At 23.4% G+C, this 23,368-nt stretch overlaps 8 protein-coding genes and 1 non-coding gene across 9 annotated transcripts; 2 read left to right on the top strand and 7 right to left on the bottom strand.

The window, feature by feature from the left end:
- Nucleotides 1-263: 263 nt before the first annotated feature.
- On the top strand, nucleotides 264-3,067 carry DDB_G0293802 (hypothetical protein; the record flags this gene model as incomplete). The annotated part of the gene is made up of 2 exons (XM_628947.1): nucleotides 264-330; nucleotides 984-3,067. The coding sequence occupies 2 exons, from the start codon at nucleotides 264-266 to the stop codon at nucleotides 3,065-3,067; spliced, it is 2,151 nt and encodes a 716-aa protein (XP_628949.1).
- Nucleotides 3,068-4,053: 986 nt separating this feature from the next.
- Nucleotides 4,054-6,592, bottom strand: DDB_G0293800 (ankyrin repeat-containing protein; the record flags this gene model as incomplete). Its single annotated transcript, XM_628946.1, has 2 exons — nucleotides 4,054-5,927; nucleotides 6,046-6,592. 2 exons carry the CDS (start codon nucleotides 6,590-6,592, stop codon nucleotides 4,054-4,056), a joined length of 2,421 nt encoding a protein of 806 aa, XP_628948.1.
- A 1,657-nt stretch (nucleotides 6,593-8,249) lies between these two features.
- Nucleotides 8,250-9,068, top strand: DDB_G0293820 (hypothetical protein; the record flags this gene model as incomplete). Its single annotated transcript, XM_628945.1, has 1 exon — nucleotides 8,250-9,068. The coding sequence occupies one exon, from the start codon at nucleotides 8,250-8,252 to the stop codon at nucleotides 9,066-9,068; it is 819 nt and encodes a 272-aa protein (XP_628947.1).
- A 1,883-nt stretch (nucleotides 9,069-10,951) lies between these two features.
- DDB_G0293818 (hypothetical protein) lies at nucleotides 10,952-14,269 on the bottom strand (the record flags this gene model as incomplete). The annotated part of the gene is made up of 1 exon (XM_628944.1): nucleotides 10,952-14,269. A coding segment is annotated over one exon (3,318 nt), but the record flags the coding sequence as incomplete, so codon positions are not given.
- Nucleotides 14,270-15,492: 1,223 nt separating this feature from the next.
- On the bottom strand, nucleotides 15,493-15,574 carry tRNA-Ser-UGA-11. The gene has a single exon. It is a non-coding gene; the product is annotated as a tRNA-Ser (tRNA).
- Nucleotides 15,575-16,369: 795 nt separating this feature from the next.
- On the bottom strand, nucleotides 16,370-16,864 carry DDB_G0293798 (hypothetical protein; the record flags this gene model as incomplete). The annotated part of the gene is made up of 1 exon (XM_628943.1): nucleotides 16,370-16,864. One exon carries the CDS (start codon nucleotides 16,862-16,864, stop codon nucleotides 16,370-16,372), a length of 495 nt encoding a protein of 164 aa, XP_628945.1.
- Nucleotides 16,865-17,061: 197 nt separating this feature from the next.
- Nucleotides 17,062-17,205, bottom strand: DDB_G0293796 (hypothetical protein; the record flags this gene model as incomplete). The annotated part of the gene is made up of 1 exon (XM_628942.1): nucleotides 17,062-17,205. One exon carries the CDS (start codon nucleotides 17,203-17,205, stop codon nucleotides 17,062-17,064), a length of 144 nt encoding a protein of 47 aa, XP_628944.1.
- A 980-nt stretch (nucleotides 17,206-18,185) lies between these two features.
- Nucleotides 18,186-19,655, bottom strand: DDB_G0293794 (hypothetical protein; the record flags this gene model as incomplete). The annotated part of the gene is made up of 2 exons (XM_628941.1): nucleotides 18,186-19,243; nucleotides 19,652-19,655. 2 exons carry the CDS (start codon nucleotides 19,653-19,655, stop codon nucleotides 18,186-18,188), a joined length of 1,062 nt encoding a protein of 353 aa, XP_628943.1.
- Nucleotides 19,656-20,823: 1,168 nt separating this feature from the next.
- Nucleotides 20,824-22,379, bottom strand: DDB_G0293792 (hypothetical protein; the record flags this gene model as incomplete). The annotated part of the gene is made up of 2 exons (XM_628940.1): nucleotides 20,824-22,130; nucleotides 22,376-22,379. 2 exons carry the CDS (start codon nucleotides 22,377-22,379, stop codon nucleotides 20,824-20,826), a joined length of 1,311 nt encoding a protein of 436 aa, XP_628942.1.
- Between the last annotated feature and the right edge of the window lie 989 nt (nucleotides 22,380-23,368).

Genomic DNA, 23,368 nt, shown 5'->3' with positions numbered 1-23,368 from the left:
ATAATAATAATAAAAATGGTATCCTTTTAAGTAAACCTAAAAATAGGTTAAAAAAAAAAAAAAAAAACCCTTTTTTAAATCATTCATATAATTTATTATTTTACAACCTTAGTTGGAATAATTTATTATTATTTTTTTTATTATTGAGCTATCAACTATTTCAAACCCCTTTTTTAAAAATAAATAAATAAATTAATAAATAAATAAAAATAATAAAAAAAAATAAATAAAATACCAATACTACAAAATACCATTTTACTCAAATGGAAGGTGAAAATATATATTCATCTTTTTTATTCATATCACTCTCCTGTACACCCACAGGTACGGGTGAATAATAATGCCAGTTTGTTTTATCATTTTTTATATCTATAAAAAAAAAAAAAATAAAAAAAAAAAACATTCACCCACACCAATTTTTTTTTTTAAAAAAAATAATAATAATAATAAAAAGTTTACCACCATGAGTGAATGAAAAAAAAAATAGGTATAGAAATACTGTGTGTGTTTATTAAATATTACATTTAATTTTTTTTTTTTTTTTTTTTTTTTTTATTATAACCACACAATGATTCAAAAAAAATAAAAAAAGTAAAAATAATAATGGTACCACTCACAACATCACAATTGTATTTATTTAAATAATAATATAATATAATTTATTTTTATTTTTATTTTTATTTTTTTTTTAAAACAATTTTTTTTTTTTTTTAAAAAAATAATAATAATAATAAAAAGTTTTAATCACTATTAAAAATATATATATTATAATTGTCAATTTTTATTCGTATAATTTATTTGTTTATATATTATTAATTATTAAAAAAAATAATAATTTATTTGTTTATATATTAATAATAATAATAAAAAAAAAAAAAAAAAAAAAAAAAAAAAAAAAAAAAAAAAAAAAAAAAAGGTTGAAAATAAATAAATTATTAATTTTATTTATTTTTTACAATATTTTTTATCATGTACTTTATCAGATTCAATATTTGATGCACCAACGATAACTCCATCAACATCAAATCAAAATACCACAACACCACCAAATGGAACCATAACTGAAACTCCATCTCAAACACCAACACCAACACCAACTTCAACACCAACTTCAACACCAACTTCAACACCAACTTCAACACCAACTTCAACACCAACTACACCACCAAATCCATATGCAGATGGTAAAATGAGAATTATAATTAATATTCAATCAACTGTAAATTACACATCACCCGAATGTGGTGATGAAATTACACCATGTAAAGGTATAATTGATGGATTTCAAAAGTTTAGACGTTTTAAGAATAACAATTCCGGTATTCCAATTAGATTGTTAGAATTTGTAATTATGCCAGGTCAATATGGTACTGAAAGTTTCCAAGAGTTGGGTTCAAAATTAAATCTCTATGAATTGAATGTCAATGTTTCATTCATTGGTCTAAGTGGACTTCAACCTGTTGAATTCATTGGTTCGGGTATAGTTGATTCATTTATCTATATCTCTGCTCAAGTTGCCATTAAAGAAGGTGTTAAAAATGTTACTTTTACCTATGAAAACATTGTCTTTAGAGAATGGGAAAAATACAAATTCATTGAAGTTTCTTTAATTGACCCATCATTAGATCCAAATAATTCAACTGAAATTAATAATGCAATTTCAAATATTAATGGTAGTGGTGATGTTGGTAATGGTGGTGGTGGTGGTGTTGTTAAAATTATATTTAGAAAAACTACAATTAAAAATATGATTGGTGAAGATGTTGATTCAATTTCAACACAAGTTAATAGAATTGGTTGGTTTGAATTAATATTTGAAGATTATTGTAAATTTGATTTTACATCTGGTTCAAATATATTCAATATTAGAAATACAAAGTTGTACATTAGAGAACATACAATCGTCCAAAGTGGTAGAGCCAATGAAGCATTTATCAATGCTAAAGGTTGTTTGATTGATATCTCTGATTCCTTCTTTAGTCAATATTTAACTAGAGAAGGTTTATTGTATACCGCTGACTCTGATGTAAATATTACCAATGTTCAATTTAGTAATAATTTCGGTACTTTCTCTTCAATCATTCATTACTCTGCCATTATAACCAATTTAAATATTACCCATTGTTACTTTCAAAATAATATGGTTACTAATAATGGTGGTAAAGGAGATTCAATCATTATCGTAAAGAATGAGGGTAAAGAAGTTGAAAACAATCATCATGGAGTAACACCAAAACAAGAGATTATCAGTGTCCAAAATCAATCCAATAAAGCCTCAATTATAAATTGTACTTTTATTGAAAATAATACACCAAAATCATTGGATTCCGGTATCATTTGGGTGTACAATTCAATAATGTTGATTGAAGGTGGTGAAATTAATTCAAATCCAATCAATGATCATGGTCCAAGTATTATCGCTCATCATTCAACCGTTGAAATTAGAAAAACTAAATTGATTAGTACAAATCCATCAATAACAAGTGAATTCCCATACATTGTTTCAAATTATGCTAGTGTTCGAGTCCAAGAGATAACATTATCACCAACTACTCAATTACCATTCAAATGTGATAGTTCCTTAATTTTATTTGATTATGCCTCAAGTATAAATGCATCTTTGTTTGTTTGTAATAATATTCATGGAGATGCTTATAATAGTACCTATGCAAATATTGTCTCTGGTAATGATATCAATTCATTCTCTTGTGAAATCATTCAATTCGATCCAAATATTCAACCACCATCTAGATCAACTCCAAATATAGTCTGTTCAAATGAATCTCATCATACCTATAAATATGATTTTAGATTAACAAAAGCCATCATTGCTGTCATTGTCATTGCTTGTACTTTCCTCACTTTAATTCCTGTGGTTTTATTAGCAAATAAAATTTATAAAAATCTTTATAGAGGTTATGCTCCACATGAAAGTGAAGAACCTGATCTTGAAGAATTTAGTATCAATAATAATAATAATCAAACTACTAATGGTGATAGAAATGATGGTTTTCATGATGTTTTATATGAAGATGAAACTCCTGCAAATAAATCATTATTAAAATAAATAATAATTAATAATTAATAACTAATAATTAAAAAATAAACAATATTTAATTTTTCTTAAAATAAATAAATAAAAATAATTATATCATATAATATTAATATCTTTTTTTTTTTTTTTTAATTTTTTTTTTTTTTTAAAATATAAATCTCTTTTTTTATTACATTTATTAAAAAAATTAATTTAATTAATTAATTATAAAAAAAATTTTAATTGTTCTTAATATCTTTTTTTTTTTTTTTTTATTACCTTATATTAAATTTAAAAATAGAATGTACTAAAAAATAATTTCAAATGAATATTAAAAAAATTAAAATAAATTTATTATTATTAATTTGAAATTATTATTTTCATTTGAAATTATTTATGTAAATGAAAATTCAATAGTACAATAAATGAAAATTGTGGGTCAAGTATTAAATACCCATGTAGAAATTTACAATCAACAATTAGAAATTTAGAAAATGGTACAATTATTTTAATGTTTGAAGGAATTTATTATTATAATTATTTAAATTTTGATAATATTGAAAATCAATTCATCCTATTCATTAATATCAATTAATTCAAAATTAATTACAATAAATAATAATACTAAATTTGTAACAGAATCACCAATTGGTTGTTTTGAATCAAATATTGAAATTAATAGGAACTCAATTATTAAAATTGATAAAATTGAATGTTCTTTAAATTCATTAAATATTGATAAATATAAAAAATGTAATATTTATTATTCAAATAATAAAGAATTAATATGTCCAATAACAACAATAACAAATGAAATTAATTTTTATGAAAAAAATAAAAATATTATAATTATATCATCATTAATAATATTATTTTATTTAATTTATAAAATTATTTAAATAAAATAAAACTAAAAATAAATAAATAATAAATAAATAATAATTATTATTATTTGTTTTTTTTTTTCTATATATGTATATATATGAATTTTATTCTAATTTTTTTTATTTTTTTTTTTTTTATTCATCTTGTTTTTGTTTTTTAAAACATTCATTAATAAATGATTCAACTTGTGATAAATTTTTATCATCAATTTGATACATATCGATTTCAAGACTTTCATCAGCTTGTTTGATTGCATTTGGATCGATAATATTTAAAACCTCTTGAACATCATCAGGAGCTAATTCATTAATTCTTTCCATTAAACTCCTTCTTTCTTCATCAGAGTATTTCTTTTGTGTTGTAGTAGTTGATGATGATGATGAAGATGAATTTGTTGTTGAATTACTATTGTTATTATTATTATTATTATTATTATTATTTGATTGTTTTGAAGATGATGATGAAGATGAAGATGAAGCATTTTCACCATTTGTATGATTTGAAGATGAAGAAGTTGGTTGGGCAGAATTTGTATCTTCTTTTACTTTAACATGTTCATCATGTTTTCTCTTTTTTTCAGAGGTTGGTGTTGATGTTGAAGAAGTTGATTGTTGTTGTTGTTGTTGTGTTGGGATTGGAGTTGGGGTTGGTGGTGGTGGTTTATAGGTTGGAGGTTTTTCATTTGGGAAATTTTGTAAAAACTTTTGATCGAAAGCATTGAGTAATGTTTTAGCATGTTTCCAAACTGGTGATGAATCTGCATTATAAGTTAATGCATTTTCAAACATTAATCTAACATCTGCTGCAAAATCTTTAATAGTTGAATATCCATTATTATCCAATTTACCCTTGATAGTACCTAAATCCATTGGATGTTTAATAACATCGAAATAATCTGGAATACCTTCTGCCAATGGGTCAACTGGTCTTTGGAATGCAAGTGATGTTTTCTTTTTAAACATTCCATTTATTAAACCTTTACAAAATGTTAAATTCTTTTCATTCATTGAATCTGAATAATTTGATGATGATGATGATGATGATGATGAAGATGAAGATGATGATGATGAAGTTGAGGTTGATTTTGAAGGTGTTGATGATGATGATTTTGAAGGTGTTGATGAAGTTGTCGATGATGATGATGATGATGATGTATTTTGTTGTGGTGTATTATTTGAAGATGTAATATTTTGTTGTGGTATATTATTATTGGTATTAGTAGTTGAAGTACGTTTTGCAGGAGTTTTAGATTGATTTGAATTTGAAGCATTTGCATTTGCAGTACGAGTCTGTTTAATTTCAGAGATTGGAGTTTCGGTAATGAAAGGAGCAAGTGATTTAATGATTTCAATGATATCGGATTTATTGATATCAGTTGAGAAAGTTTTAGTCATTGTGAAAATGTTCCAACTCCTTACCATTGTAATTAAACAATCACGAACGAGGTTACCTAAATTTGAACGAGTTGAAGTTGGTAACTTTTTAATGATTGACCAAATGGAACCAACATTACTATCACCAATGCTCTCCTTAATAAACTCTCTACAATAGGATACTAATCCTTTACAATCAAACTTTTCACCCATTAATAATATTGAAAATTGAAATGATAAATCAATTGATTTTGATGTTGATTCAAACTTTTCAATTGATCCTGTATATATCCACTCGATGAATGATAAAAATAATTTAAATGAATAATCTTTAATTTCTATTGGTTTTTGTGATTGTTGCTGTTCTATTTTATTATTAATTGATGACATAAAATTTGGACATCTAGCTTGTAATATACATTTATGTGCATAAACTTTTTGATTTTCAATTAAAAATGTTATATCTGAATAAAGTTTATCTGATGTTGATTGTTGTTCTGATTCTTGTTTATCTATCTTCATATTATTATCATCATCTTCTTTTTTTCCTACACCACTAAATTCTCTATTTTTATTAATATTAAATAATTTTGAAATATCTTGAGAAATTGAATTTTCAATTTTTTCTTTTTTTTCTAATAATAAAAAATAAATAAAAAATTATTCAAGATTAATATTATTTAAAAATAATATATATATATATATATATATTTTTTTTTCTTTTTTTTTTTTTTTTTAAATTAAAAAACTTACCATTTTCAGTTAAATTAATTGGTAAAGATTGAAATGGTGAATTTTCTTTTGAATCTCTAACATCAGCTCTAGCACCATTTTCCAAGAGAGCAACAATGACAGGTACTAAACCTCTAGCAGAAGCTAAATGGAGTGCAGTTGAACCTTCAGCGGTTTTTAAGTTTACATCTGCACCAAAGGTTTCAATTAGTGCAATGGCGCATTTAGTTTCATTGCATTGTAAAGCTGTATGAAGTGGTGTACTACCTGCACCATCTCTGCAATTTACATCTGCTTTATTGTCAATGAGTAATTGAATACATTCGATACGACCACCTCTACTTGCATAGTGAAGTGGTGTTGCTCCACGTGGTGTTGAACAATTTACTAATGCTCCTCTCTCTAATAACATTGCAACTATCTCTATATATCCACCAATTGCTGCATAATGAAGTGGATATCTATTTGAACCATCCTTTTGATTTACATCTTCACCTTTGGCTAATAATGCTATAACTTCATCTTTTAATCCATGTTCACAACAATATGGTAAAGTTTTATTACTCATATTTTAATTTCTTTTTTTTCTTTTTTTTTTTTATTTATTATTTATTATTTATTGTTTATTATTTATTTATTATTTATATGTATATAATATATTAGTTTTTTTTTTTTTTTTTTAAAAATTAAATTTGAAAAAAAAAAAAAAAAAAGAAATTGGAAATAAAAAAAAAAAAATAGAAAAATAAAGTTAGATTGTTGCTTTATTTAACAATGAACATAAATTCGAATATTTTTTTTTTATTTTTTTTTCAAATTTTCAAAATTCAAATTTAAAAAAAAAATAAAAAAAAAAAAAAAATTATTTTTTATTTTTTTATTATTTTTTTTATTTTTTTTTTTTTTTTGAAAATTAATTTTTAACTGTCAAATTACCAAGAAAAGATAAATATAGATTTAAAAAAAAAAAAATAAAAGATTTTTTTTATATTTATAAAAAAATGATCAAAAAACAACAAAAAAAAAAAAAAAACAAAAAAAATAAATAAATAAAAATAAATTTATAAAAAAAAATTTAGGTAATTACTTTTAAATTTAGTTTTAATTTTAAAAAACTATATGTTTTTTAAAATTAACTATATAGTTTTTTAAAATTAAAACTAAATTTGAATTTTTTTTTTTTTTTAAAATTTAAAACTAAATTCAATTTTTTTTTTTTTTTTTTTTTTCTATTAATTTATTTTATTCATTTATAGCCTAATTTCGTTTAAAACTTATCATGTATGTATTTTTGTAACCAGTTGCATAATAATTTGATCAATTTCGGGCAAAATTTTGAAATTTAATTTAAAAAAATTAAAAAAAATTAAAAAAAAAATTCAAATTAATTATACATGTAATATTAAAAGGAGTATGTGGATTTTATACATATGGAATTTAATTTAATTTAAAAAAAAAAAAAAAAAAAAAAAAAAAATTTTTGACCCACCATCAACTGTTTATTTCTTATTTTTTTAGTATTTTATTTATTTCTATTTCTTAAAAAAAAAAAAAAAAAAAAAAAAAAAAAAAAAATTTGGTAATAATAATAATTTTTTAAAAATCGCTGTTCATAGAAAACATAACAAAATATTTGAGCCTATTTTTGGTCCCCCACACACTCATACAATATTTTTTAATTTAATGAAAATTTACAGTCAAAGAAAACTAACTAAAATTATATTTTTAGATTTAAAAAAAAGAAAAAAATAAAAGATTTAAATATATTATTCATATTTATTTTATATTTATTAAAAAATGAACAAAAAACAAACAAAAAATAAAATAATATAAAATAAAAAAAAAAAAAAAATAAATAAATAAAAAAAAAAAAAAAATTTTGGATGATCAACTATTTATAGTATAGGGGTAAAAGTAGAAATAAAAAAATAAAAAAAAAATAAAAAAAAAAATATAAAATAAAAAAATTTCTAATTTCTACCACACGAAACTTTTAATAGTTTTTTTTTTTTTTTTTGATGTTAACCACAGATAAAAAAAGGGGTGAAAAGCAATTATATCACAACCAACCACAATTTTTTGTTTTTTTATTTTTTTTTTTTTATTTTTTTATTTTTATTTTTTTTTTTTTTTATTTATTTTTATTTATTTATTTATTTTTCTCCAACATACATATACATATTTTTTATTCTTTTCAATACCAAATCTTTAAAAAAAATAAAAAAATGAAAAGAAAACTCTTAAAGATACTAAAACTAATTTTTTTTTTTCAAAATAATCAATTAGAAACAACAGATAGATTACCAACACAAGCAATAACCAGACCACATTATGACCATCAATCTGGTCCTCAAGCACAAACTCACGATAGTCATAATCAAACACAACTTCCAGGTAGACATATAAGTCAAACTCCAGAACCTATTGATTTTGATGGTTTGGGAATTCCTATAGAGGAAACTCAGCAATTACTTAACGAGATGAGATCAAATCTTTCTCTTCAAAGAACAATAGCAACAACAACAACAACAACATCAGCATCAACAGCAACCGATCAAGAACAAGAGATCAGTCAAGCTAGAGATTATTGGAATTCGGCCCCACCACAAATACCACAACAAATTATATCTACAACAAAAAAACCAACCTTCTCCATAGCTACGTCAACATCCACACCAAATGTAATAAGAATAAGTGTAACAGATCAACCATGCATGTCGGTACCATTACCAACCCAAAACAGAATTGACAATCCCTGGTACTTCCTATGGAATGATATTAATGAAGAGTTAAAAAAATCATATAACTTTTTCATAAATAATATTGGATTTCAAACAGAAACAGTTTTTTTGGAAAACTTAAATAATTTAATCCTTGATAATAATAATCAAAATCAAAAGGATTTCGGAGAGTATCAAAGTGTATTGATATTTTGCAAAAACAAATTGGATGCGGGAACGAGTGCAGCCTCAAGAGATCAACTAGAGAAATTAAAAACAAATTTAATTAAAATTAAATTTTTTCTCTTAGTTATTAACCAGTGAGCTATTGGTTGCCTGACATCAGCAAGTTTTGGTTGGTTACCACCTCATTCTTTGCCATCAACACCTCATTCTTAAACTTTCATCCGCCTTCAAAAAAAAAAAATAAAAAAATAAAAAAAAAAAATAAAAAAATAAAAAAATAAAAAAAAAAAATAAATAAAATCTTTTTTTACAAATTTAATAAATAAAAAAAAAGATAAAAAAAAAAGATAAAAAAAAAAAAAGATAAAAAAAAAAAAAAAAAATTTATCCATATTTATAAAAATGATCAAAAAACAACAAATAATAAGAAAAAAAAATAAATATATAAATAAATAAATAAATAAATAAATAAATAAATAAATAAATAAATAAATAAATAAATAAATAAATATTAGTAAAAAAAAAAAAAATAAAAAAAAACCCACCCACAGTTTATTTCTTATTAAATTTTTCATATTAGATAATAGTAATTTTTAAAAAACTATATTTAATAAATATACTTTGGATTATTTTCTAAATTGAAAAAAAAAAAAAAAAAAAAAAAAAATATTTGCGTGTTTTTTAGATTTATTTGTTGACTGAATCACCACACAATTGTTTTTATTTTTATTTTTAATTTAATTATTTTATTTTTATTTTTTTTTATTTTTTCACTCAAATTTATTTTTTTATTATTTTTTAGTAATAAAATTATTTTTCGTTTCAAATAGTTTTTCAAATACTCACATACAATATATTTTTTTAACTCTTTGTATTTCTTTTCTTTGCCCATTTTTTTTAGAAATAAAAAAAAAAAAATTAAAAAAAAATAAAAAAAATAAAAATAAAATTATTCATAATTATTTTGAATGTCTGGTAAGTAGTTTAAACTAACCACTTTATTAATTATTAAATCAATAATTATTGATACTAATTTTTTATTTTTTTAAAAAATAGATAAAGACAAAAACAATGAATGGGAGACAGACAGTTTACCGTCTCAAGTAATATCCAATCCACATCATGATCATCAATCTGGTCCTCTAGCACAAGGTGCTCACCTTAAGGATTGTCAACCTCAGCATGTAGATAAACCAAAAAGTCAAACTTCGGAACTTATAGATGTTCATGCTTTATTAGAAATAAATAAAGAGGACCACCTTCAATCATTACTTGATGAATTAAGATTAAATATTTATCTTAAAACTACAACGCACAAACACTTTATATTTTTTATTTATACAAATAATCAAAAAAAAAAAATAAAAAATAACCCCAAAAATTTTTTAATTATAATAAAATAACATATTTATCTAGATTTTTTTAAAAATTATTTAATTATGAAAAAATACTATTTGTTTATTTTAAAATTATATTAGTCAAAAAAAAAATGAGAAAAAAAAGAAAATAATAAATATATAAATAGTAATTAATAATCTATATATTTATTGTTGTGTTTTAAAAAATTATTGTTTTCTTTTTATTTAGTTTTACACTTTTTCTAACCGTCATTAAAAATTCACCACCTGGGTGAGAAAAATCTAATTTAATATTTTTGAGTAAACACGATTTAGTAACAATCGAAGTATTCGGAACGTAATGTAACAGGATACATAATTTTATAACAATCTAATTATAGTATTTAAAAATACATAATTATATTGCAAAAAATTAAATAAGGAATAATTTATTTAATAAAAATAAAAATTCTTATTTTTTTTATTATATATTTATTGTACACCCACTGCCAACGAGCAAAACCGCTATGTTAAAAATAATATGCCGAATATTTTTTGTCATTTATAATGATTTTTAAAAATATGTGATATTTTATTTATTATTAATTAATTTGTTTTATTAAATTATAGTTTTATGTTTTAAAAAATGAGAATTTATAATTAATTTTTTTTTGGAAAAATCTACAAGGTTATCCGTACATTATAAGAAATTTTTAGAGGAATTCGTGGAAACGAAGGAATAAGAGGAAAAATTTTAATTTCCTCCATTTCCTTAATATTTCCTCTCAAATTCCTCTTTTGGTGTGCTATTATTCCTATGAGATTGGGGAAGATTCTCTCAGTTCTGTTGTATTTTGATATGTCTAAGGTATCCATTGACCATCTGTGGATTTTGATGAATGATAATTTGTTTACTGTTGATATGATGGTTTTTTCAATATCTAGGATATCTTGGCATAGAGTGAAGAGGTGAGAATAAGGGTCTCTGAATAGGTGGCCACAGATCTTGCATCTGGTGTCTCTTTCGTGGTTGATACCTGGAAGTGATCTTGAGAAGAATCTGAAGAGGGTGTTTCTACCTTTTTGGTGAGAAATGCTGTTGATGTTTATGAATACTTTGGGTATTGCTGTGTTGTATCTCACCGCCCATAACTTCTGCCATTCTGTTCTTCTTGGTGTTGGGTGTCTGTCTTTGATCATGAGTTCGTAAATTTCTTTTAGTTTTAGTGGTTCGTCATTGTCGTTTCTTATACAGTCTGGAAGTTCATTTATCTTTGGATGGTTTTGGTAAAATTTGACTCTGAATACACCCCAGTGTCTGCACATATCGTTGAGGGTTGAAGTGTGGGCTTTTTTTCTACTTAATTGCTCCATGTACCATTCTTGTAAGGTATTGTTGTTGTTGTTGTAGTTGTTATGGAGTAGCCTGTTCATGTACCAGATTTTGAATGCTATATGTCTTAGTTCTATATCCCATAATTTTATGCCTCCTTCTTTCCAATCTGCATATGCTCTGTCTATTTTCATCATAGTTTTGTATTTTCTCTCTTCTGTATATGTATTCTTAACTGAGGAGAATAAGAACCATCTGGTCATGTTATTGATTTCCTCAATTTGTTCTTCATTTAGATTATCCATGTATTGATGGTATGTTAATTTGGATAGAACGTATGTTTTGAGAATTGTCATCTTTGCCTTCATCGTTATTGCTTGTGATTTCCATTTGATTAGATTGTTTTTCATTTCTTGGATTAAAGTGTTGTATTTTGAATTTAAACCTGTTTTGGTGAAATTGAGGCCAAGATATCTTTCTGGGACTGTACTCTCTTGGAATGGTAGATCGTGTGGTTTATCTCCTATTGCTATCATTACTGTTTTCTCTTTGTTTAACGATGATGATGTTGCTGAGCAGTACTTTTGGATTTTAGTATTAATTTTCATTAGTTCTTCNGTGGAGTTTGTAAATGTTGCTATGTCGTCAGCAAATGCAGTGAGTTTTAATGATTTGGAATTTGGTAGAGTGAAGCCTTTGATTGTATTATCATTGATGATATCTATTAGAAGTGGTTCTAAAACTAGAGCAAAGATTGTTGGTGATATTGGGTCTCCTTGTTTTGTTCCTCTTCTGATTGTTATTCCATTGACTAAAAAGTCGTTGATCTTTATTTTGTTTTTAGTATCTTTGAGTAGGTTTAGTAGGATCGCTGTGAATTTTGGGGGGATACCAATATGCTCTAATGTTCTTGTGATACTCTTGTGGCTGATTGAATCGAATGCTTTGTTAAAATCGTAAAAGGTAATGAGTGTATTGTTCTTTCTTTTGTTACTTATTTCTATTACTTCCTTCATGATCTGAATATTGTCTTGGATGAACCTGTTTGGAACAAAGCCGTTTTGAAATTTGTTGATAATTTTACTGGTGATATCTAATAATCTACTGTTGAGAATTTTGCTTAAAATTTTGTAATCTGTATTGAGAAGGGTGATTGGTCTTCTATTTGAAATGTTTAGTTCATCTCCTTTTTTGAATATTGTTGTTATTACTCCTTCTTTGAATTTTGTGGGGATTTCTTTCTTATTTGTGAGGAGGTCGTTGAAAGCTATAGTCAATATTCTTGCTATTGAGTTGATGTGGTACTTGTAGAATAGTGCATTGATACCGTCTAAACCTGGAGATTTGTGGATACTTGAAGTTTTGATTGCTTTGGTCACTTCATGTATTCTTATCGGTCTGTCTATCTCGAGTTTCTTGATTAAATCAACGTCTACTTCCCATTTTTCTAATAACTTCTTGTGGGTTTCTTCGTTATCTTCTTTCTCTTCATATTGATCTTGATAGAATTCAACAAATCTTTTTGCTATGTTCTCTTTATCTGATATGGTCTTATTATCTTTATCTTTTATTTGGAATATTGATTTATCTTTGGCTCTGGATTTAAGGATACTTGTGAGGTATTTGCTTGGTGTTTCTTGATGCAGGTGGAGTTTTAATTTGATATCCCATGCTTTTACCTTTCTTTCTTCTTCTAATATTCTACTTATTTCTTCATTGAGTTCTTTTCTCATCTTTGGAATGATATCACTATTTCCAAGTAATTTGTGGATTACGTATTTTCTTTTGTTCTTTTCTTTCTTTATTTTGTTTTGTTCTTTTTTTAAATAATCTCTGATGACATTATTTTTAAATTTCGTCCATTCCTCCACTGATTTGATCTTATCTTTGTTCTTACTGATTAATTCTGATAACCCATCATGTATATGTTTGTTGTTGAGAATTTCTTTACATAATGTCCAAGGGAGTCTTTCTAGTTTGGTTGTTGTTGTTGTTGTTGTTTCTCTGTTGGTTTGTATTGTGATTGTGATGGGAAAGTGATCTGATTTGTTAAATACTGTGTTGTGGACTACCAGTTTTGAATTTTGGTTTAGTAGTGTTGGATGACAGTAGATTCTATCTAGTCTCTTCATTGATCTTGGAAATGTTGGAGTGTTTTCTTCAATACCAGTATCTAGTAGCATGTCTTGGTCTATTATTTTACGTAATTCAGTACCGAAGAAGCTGTTGCAATCGTGGTTGTTATTGAAGTCGCCTGCTATTATTTGATGGTTGATTGAATTATATTTTTTAAACAGTGATTTTGAGTTGATTATGAAGGTGTTTCTTTCAGATATAGTCGCTGGAGCATAGATCAATAATATGTTGATAGAATTAAAGGAATTGTATTTAATTGATAGTATTCTACCATCATCGTCTTTGAAGTTTATTGATATGTGGCCTTTTCTTGTATCTCTATTTTCTATTGCTATGCCAGTTCCTTTACCTGAACCATGATCTATTCTTTCAAAGTTGAACATTGTTTTGTGGTGGTTGAATCCATTGAAATTAGTTTCAGTTAGGAGTGCTAATTGAGTGCCAATTCTTTTTATCGTTTCTTCTGTTTTATTCTTAGCGTTGGTTGATTGATTACCTCTGCAGTTCCATAGTAATAATTTTAATTGTTCCATTATTTTCTAATACTACTGGCAATTGGAAACTTGGTACCATTGCTTGTAGTAATTTTATTGATAGGTTTTGTAGTAGTAGTAGTAGTAGTAGTAGTTTTGTTTAGGTTGTAGATTGTTGTATTGCTTGTTGGTAATTGATGTGTGGTTGTTGTTGGTGTGGTTGTTGTTTGTGTGGTTGTTATTGGTGTGGTTGTTATTGGTGTGGTTGTTGATGCATTAGTTGTTGGTGGAGTTGATGGTATTGATTTAGTTGTATTTGTAGTTGTTGGTTGTTGGTTTTTATTACTTGTGTTTTTTTTTTTTCTAACATCTCTTATTTCTTTATTGTTATATTCAGAGATGAAGGCTCTTATTGGATGCTTACTACCTTTTATAGCATCAATGTTTGTTTTAATGATTGAGATATCATCTTCTTTATTAAATAATAGTATGCATGAATATCTAATCACATCTGGTAGCATTACTATGTTGCATTCATCTATTAGTAATGGCTCCAATCCCCAGTTTTCTTTTACCATTTGATTGTTTATTTTTTTTATTATGTTTTTTGTAAATGTGTAAAAGTGGACATAGTGATATCCTGGGGTGTAAAGTATGAATTTTTGCAGTGGGAAATCTTCATACTTGAAAGTGCTGTAACACTCGTGTAATAATGTGAATTTTTCTTTTAGTATTCTACCGAATACTGTTATACCCTTTTGTCTTCTGACAATGTTAAGAGTACCATTAACTATGAAATTATCTATTAATTTTGTTGAATTACTATTTAATTCCAAGGTATTTGGGTAGAATAACCTTATTTGAATAGTTTTTTTATTTAACTTCTTCGCCTAAGTTGAGTTCACCTTTAAGTTTATCGAAAAAATTCATTTTTTTTTTTTTTTTTTTTTTTTTATATTATTTTTATTATTTTTTTTTTAATTATGTGTTTATATAAAAATATTTTTGATTTTTATTTTTATTTTTTTTTTTTTTTTTTTTCTTTCTCGTTTATTCAGATCTATTCTTATTCCCAATCCAAGGATTGAAGGAATTAGTGTGTAGAGTAGATAGATGTAGTTGATGTTAGATTGATGATGGATATGTTTTTCTGTATCTAGTATCCGTTTGATCAACTGTAGGCTTTTTATTATCAAAATGCCAAGAGAAATGTCTTTTTAGTCGTTAGAAATAAAGATGCCAAAAAAAAGCGGGTATCTAATTAATATTAACATTAAAATTGTCGACATCGGCAGGGTTCGAACCTGCGCCTCCTAGGAGATTTGATTTCAAGTCAAACGCGTTAGACCACTTCGCTACGATGTCATTGATGTTTTCAATGATTGTTTGATGATAATGGTTCGTTAAAGACCATAATTAAAATTGATAAAGGTGCAAAAGTGGTGTTAATTATCATACTATACCATAAAAATATTAATAACCTTGAGATGAATCATGACATTGAAAAATTCACAGCCAGGTGATACGAGTTTTGTCAACTATATTTCAAAATATTAAATTCTTTAGTTATATAAATTAAAAAAGAAAAAATTACTTTACATCTTTTTAATTTTAAAATTAAAATTTACAAATAAAAAATTAACTATTGTTTATTTCCTTTAATGAATAAACACTGATTGATCAATATAAAAAAATGGTTGGCCTCCTTATTAAAAATAATTAAATAATAAAAAAATAAAATTAAATAATTAAATTTTTTTAGATAAAATAAAATAAAATTAAAATTCACAATTTAAAACTAAATAAACTTTTATTAAAAAAGGTAGTAGTAATACAAATTTTTTTTTTTTTTTTTTTCTAAAACCTTTCGGTACTTTAATATTTTAATATTACAAATTGGACATGTTTCTTTTTTTTTTTTTCTTTATTATCAGCCAACAGTTGGAAGTTGGAATTGTTAAATCATTTGATATGAAAGAATGGTCAATTGTTGTGGAAACTTATGGAGAAACAGATAGCAATTAAATTTTGTTGATATCCAGGTCAAGGATTATCAATGGTATTGAGGGTTGTTGGTAAATGCATTTAGTGTAATTTAAATTTGTTTCATAATCATCAATACCAAAATCTATTTGATTCCCATTAATAATAAAAATTTTATTATTTTCTAATAGTTTCACTGTTTCTACTCCGATTGGTGGTGATGCTGATGGTGATTGTGGATTGAGTGGAATTGGGTTCATTTTGATTTGATCCTTGTTCATTGAAATAAAATGGACTAAGAATATGTATCTTTGATTCTTTGAAGTGATGCATCAATTGCTCGTTTTCTGAATTACCAGATAAATCCATATACCCAGATTTGAATGATTGAATCAATTCTTCATAATCTTCAAATCTAAAGATTTCAACTTTTCCATAATTATCATTTGCGAGACAATTTATAAAGTAATCCAATTTAACTATGAATGCATCAAAACCTGAGACTATAGGATGATTCTTCCCTAAATTATGTTCTGTGCTTGCGTGAATCTCATGGCACCTTAGTTGGATGTTATAATGAGGAATTTGAAATTTGCAAGCAATATTGGTCAAAGATGTACAAAACAGTAAATGAATATCCTGATAGAATAATGTATAAAACAAGTTTGGCATTTTTATCCAGATATTACATAATTATGATTATTATAAAACTTGTTTATATTATTCAGTATTACCTTACTTTTGAATATGGATCCGAGTGAGATACGGACGATATTTCTCTTATCTTTTTCTTTTTTATCAAATGTTGCTGGAGTTAATGAAGTTGCACTTTCTATAATTTCATTAATTAGATCTAATCACCATTCAAATCAACCTTTTCTGTTTGTTGTTTTTTGTTTTTGTTCTTGAAAAAGTCTATTATTTTCATCTTTTTCCTTTTCCCATTCTTTTAATTGCCACTCCTCTTTTTGGGTTGGTCTACCTTTAATTTTTTCAAAATTATCGGTTGACATTGCTTTGAGTTTATCTATGTTGTGATTTGCTAATAGATTGTTAGTTAGTACATTAATGGTCATAAAATAATATATATATATTGTAAACTTACAAATCTTACAAATGGTTAAATAGTTATTTTAAAAAAAAAAAAAAAAAAAAAAAAAAAAAAAAAAGTTTAATATTTTTATAGTGTATCGCTTAAAATAAAAAAAAAAAAATATAATAAAAATAGGTATATAATAATAAAGATTCTTTGTAGGTGTTTTGTGTTGAAAAAAAAAAAAATAAAAAAAAAAATATTAAAAAAAAAAAATAATAGGGGAGAAATTAAAAAAAAAAGTGAAATTGATTATTTTTAATTTCCGATCAAAAAATTAAAAAAAAAAAAAAAAAAAAAAATAATTATTTTTAACTGGTGAAAAGGGGTTTTTTTTTTTTTTTTTTTTTTTTTTTTGTGCTAAAGCCTTTTTTATTTTTTGTGCTATAGCCTTTTTTTTTATTATTTTGGTCAATCACACTTCTTTTATTTTATTTATTAATTTTGTGGGATAACATAAGGAAATACCTCGACACTTGATAATTTTATTTAAATATATAAAAAACTATTAATATAATATTATAATCAAGAAATTTTTTGTAACTATTATACTAAAAACCTCAAAATTATTATTTTGTTTTGTGCAGCTCAATTTAATTATTTCTTACACACAACCACCAACTATTTTGTTTTTCATTTTAAATAAAATAAATAAATAATTTTGAGGTTTTTAGAATAATATTATATTAATAGTTTTTTATATATTTAAATAAAATTATCTTAATGAAATTATTAATTATCTTTTATTTTATTTTATTTTATTTTATTTTATTTTATTTTATTTTTTTTTTTTTATTTATTTTATTTTTATTTAATTTTTTATAAAAGGTATTATTTTATTTTGTAAAGTTGAGTTTTATTATTTTTTTTTTATAATATTAATTGTTATTAGGTTTTGAGTTATTGATAACTCATTTTGATTTGATCTTTATTGATTGTAAAGAAATAAAATAAAAATAAATATCTCTTTGACTCTTTAAAATAATCCATCATTAATTGTTTAGCACATGAATTTTCAGATTTTGATAAATTTATATACTCGAATTTGAATGATTCAATTAATTCTTTAAAATCATTAGAATTAAAGATTTCCACTTCTTCATTATTATTTCTGAGGCCATTGATATATGGATTTAATTTTTCTATGAATGAGCCTAAGCCAAGGGCTAAAGGATGATCGACCTGTAAACCTTCATAAATAACTTCACATCTAAGCTGGATGTTATGTAAAATCTGTATTAAAATATCCAAAATTGTTTTATGTTCATTCATTGTTTTATATAGTACTATACTTGATGACCAATCTTGTTCACAAATTTCTAACTCTCTTTTATGAAAATAAAATCTTAAAATGATCTCTCTAATTACCATATTCTTGAATACGGCAGGACCAATTAAATCATGGATCACATTTCTCTTTTCTTTTTCATTTTTGTCAATCACCTCTATATATTTACAATTTCTGCTAACCATTAATTCTCCTAATAAGACATTAATAGTTTTATCTAATGTTTCATGAGAAAATTCAAATTTGTAAATAGAGGTTTTGAAATAGATTGCTACTGTTTTTTTTTCTAGTTTTAAAAGTGAGCTTTCATTTGCTGATTCAATTTCCTTAATTATTGCCAAATCCCTATCAACTTTTTCTATTTGTTGTTGTTGTTGTTGTTGTTGTTGTTGTTGTTGTTGTTGTTGTTGTTGTTGTTGTTGATGAGGTTGTTCTTGTTGTTGTTGATGAGGTTGTTCTTGTTGTTGGGGATGTTGTTGTATTAAATTGATAAGAAATTCTTCTTTAGTTGGAAAATTATACTGCTCATCTGATGATGAAACTGGAATTTCTCTTTTTTGACCTGATGATTGAGCACAAGAATTGTGACCATAGGAATTTAAAACTTTCACCAAATTAGGTGCATTGTTGATGACTTTCCACCCCTCACTTTTATCATGGTCTTGTTTATCTTTATTAAATTTGTAGAAAAAAAAAAAAGAAAATAAAAATTAAATTAATTAAACATTGCTTTCACCGTTTATTTATATGGTTTTATTTTCTTTATAATTTTTAAATCCTCGTCGATGTTATTTAAAAAAAAAAAAAAATTAGAAAAAAAAAAAAAAAAATTGTAAAAATAAAAAATAAATAAAATACCATATTTATTTTTAGATTTTCAAACAATTAATATGTTTGGTCTTCAAAAATAAAGTAAAATAAAATAAAATAAAAAATTTGGATAAATTTTTTTTTTTTTTTTTATTTTTTATTTTTTTATAAACGGGAGGTGATGAATGCATTTATGAACTTAATTTTATTTTTTTATTATTTATTATTTTTATTATTTTATTTTTTTTTTTCTTTTTTACAAAATTACTCATTTTGGTAAGGATATCAACAATGTTATTATGATCTTATAAAATTTTTAGATTTTTTTTTTAAAAAAATGAAAAACGTGGTGAGTATTTTACTATATTGATTAACTTACCCATTAAGATAAAGATAAATACAGTTTATAAAAATAATTAAATAATATCAAAGATTTTTGTTTAGAAAAAAAAAAAAAAAGAAAATATATGAAAAAAAAAAAGAAAATATATGAAAAAAAAAAAAAAAAGAAAATATATGAAAAAATAAATAATATAAACTAAGGTAACTAATTAAAAATAAAAAAAAAAAAAAAAAAATTTCTCAAAAAAAACACAAAAACAAAAAAAAAAAAAAAATTTTTATTTTAAAAAATAAAATTGATGAAATTAAAGTTTTTTTTTTTTTAATTAATTTTAAATTTTTTTTTTTTTTCTTAAATTAATTTTTATTTTTTTTTATTTTTTTTCTTTAAATATAAAAAACCGATGTTTTATTTATAAATCTTGAAAACAATTAAAAATAATAATTATTTTTAAATGTATATTTTTTTTCCATTTTTTTTTTTTGTTTTTTTTGTTTTTATTAAAAAGGGAAGTGTGGTGGTGATTATTGTAGATTCTAGTTTTTATTTGTGATTTTTTTTTTTTTTTTTTTATTTTTGCTTTTTCCTTTTATAAATATTTTTTTAAATTAAAATTTTTTTTTTTTTTTTTTTTTAAAAAATTCTTGTTGTTGTGCAATTTTGAAGTTCAATTGAAAAGAAAAAAAAGAAAATGGTTGATTTTATTTTTTTTTTTTTTTTTAATTTTTATTTTATTTTATTTTGGATTTAATTTTTAATTGTGATAGAAATAAATTTGGAAAAAGGAACTTAAAGATTCTTGCTGAACACATAAATAAATATATATATTTTTTTTTATAAATTTTAAAAATATGGTTTAGTTTTTATTATTTTTTAATTTTTTTCTTTTTTCTTTTTTTTTTTTAAAAAAAAGATTAATAAATTAAAATTAGTTGATAAGAAAAGTTTGTAATATTGTTTATATATAAATAATATCAAGCAATAGTTTGAAGCTTGGGAGGACAGTCATTAAAATTGGGTTGATGGTAAAGCAAGGATAATCAATTCTATTTTGATGTGATGTTATTAATATATTTTGTAAAGTTGAATATTATTATTTAGTTTTGAGTTATTGGTAACACATTTTCATTTGACAATTTATTGGTTGAAAAGAGATGAAGTAAATATATATATCTCTTTAATTCTTTAAAATAATCCCTTGTATATATGGATATTGAATAATCCATATACTCCAATTTGAATAATCGAATTAATTCTTCAAAATCTTCAATTTTAAAGATTTCTACTTTTTTATTATTTCCGAGACCATCGATAAAAGAGACTAATTTATCAATAAATAACTTCAAACCAGTGACTAAAGTATGACCCATTAATAAATTTACCAAAATTACATAAATATCTTTACATCTAACCTGGATGTTACGTAAAATGGTTATGGATATATTCAAAATTGTTGGATATTTTGTCCTATGCTCCATTATTCTTAATGACCAATGTTTTTGGCAATTTCGAAACTCTTTATCGTAGTAACAAAAACCAAAGATTATGTCATTAATTACCTTATTATTGAATACGGCTGGACCAATTAAATCATGGATCACTTTTCCTTTACCTTTTTCATTTTTATCAATCACCTCTATGTATCTACAATTTATGCTAATCATTAATTCACTTAATGAGGCATCGATAGTTTTATCAAATGTTTCTTGAGAAAAACCATATTGGTAAAGAGTACCTTTGTGATAGAATTTTACTGTTTTTTCTTGTTTTGAAAGTGAACTTTCATTTGCTGATTTAAATTTCTCAATTATTTCCAAATCCTTATCAACTTTTTTTGCTTTTTGTTGTTGTAGTAGTTGTAGTTGTAGTTGTAGTTGTTGTTGTAGTTGTTGTAGTTGTAGTAGTTGTAGTTGTAGTTGTTGTTGTGGTTGTTGTAGTTGTAGTAGTTGTAGTTGTAGTAGTTGTAGTTGTTGTTGTAATTGTAGTGTTTTTAGTCGTAGTTGTAGTTGTTGTAGTTGTTGTTGTAGTTGTAGTTGTTGTTGTAGTTGTAGTTGTAGTTGTTGTTGTAGTGGTTGATCTTGTTGTTGTTGTTGTTGTTGTTGTTGTTGTTGCTGTTGTTGTTGTTGTTGTTGTTGTTGTTGTTGTTGTTGTTGTTGTTGTTGTTGTTGTTGTTGTTGTTGTTGTGGTTCTTTTTGTTGCGGTTGTAACTCTTGTTCTTGTAATAAATCTATTAAGTCTTTTTTTGGTGGAATGACATAAGGATAGTTAAATGGCTTGTTTGGTGAATCTCGAATATTTAGTTGACCTGATGATCGAGCACTAGAATTGTCACCATAGGTTCTTATTAACAATAAATCCTCTGGTTCATTGTTAATTACTTCCTGCTCTTTGCTTTTATGCTGATCTTAAATTGTGAAAAAGAAAAAAGAAAAATTAATTAGCAAAAAAGACTTTACTTTCACTATTTGTTTAAATGGTTTTGTTTTCTTTAATATTTAAAAATAAAATTTAGTTTGATCATAAAAAAAAAAAAAAAAAAAAAAAAAAACCATCTATTATTTTATTTTATTTTTTTTTTTTTATTTTTTTTTTTATTTTTATAAAAATATTCTGTGTAAAAACGATCAATGTTTAAGGTGGTTAACTTACCCATTAAGATAAATAATTAAATAATATTAAAAGATTTTTATATGTTAATGAAAAATAAAAAAGAAAATAAATAAATATATAAATAATTTCTACAAAGATTATAATATTAAAAAGATTGTCAAATACTTTTAGAGGTAGTGCAAAAAAAAAAAAAAATTAAAAAAAAAAATACCCCAAAAAAAAACCCCCAAAAAAAAAAAAAAAAAAAAAAATTGATATTATAATTTATTTTTATTTATTTATTAAATTATTTTTAGTGGTATGAGATTTAAATTAAAATATTATTTTAATTTTTTTTTTTTAATTTTTTTTTTTTTTTTTGATCATTTTTTTTTTGATCATTTTTTTTTTTTATTTTATTTTATTTAATTTTTAATTTTCAAGTTTGGGATTCAAATTTTTTTTTTTTTTTTTTTTTTTAATTTTTTTTTTTTTTTTTTTATTTTTTGCTCAAACTATTATATTTTGTTCCCTTTGTGAAAATAAAATTAAAAATTAAAGAAATATCGAAAAAACGAAAATAATAACAATAATATTATTAATAATAACAATTGTTTATCAACCAATTAAAATGGTCAATAAAATCCAAAAGATCTCTTAGCTTCAATATTTTTTTATTATATCAGAACCATTGTAGTGGAACTTCTCTTTGATCATTTAATTTGTTTTAAGTGACCAAAAGCAAACAAAAATTGCTTAAATTAAAGTGATTAAAAAAAAAAAAAAAATTCAAAAGTAATCGATTATTATTTAATTAATATTCATATAATTTAACAACCACATTGACTTTATTTTGGTAAAATTTTTAAATAAAAAAAATGAAATAATAAAAATACTCTTTTTTTTAAACTATTACTTTATTTTTAAATTTTTACTTTTTTTTTTTTTTCTTTTTTTTTAATATATTGACGGTTATTAAATAAAATTTATTAAAAAATTATTTTTTAATTAAATAAAAATCATTTTCCCTTTTCCCATTTTTTTTATTTATTT

This window comes from Dictyostelium discoideum (assembly GCF_000004695.1).
Source record: "Dictyostelium discoideum AX4 chromosome 6 chromosome, whole genome shotgun sequence".
Lineage (NCBI taxonomy): Eukaryota > Evosea > Eumycetozoa > Dictyosteliales > Dictyosteliaceae > Dictyostelium > Dictyostelium discoideum.
This window is presented reverse-complemented; position numbering and strand designations above follow the sequence as displayed.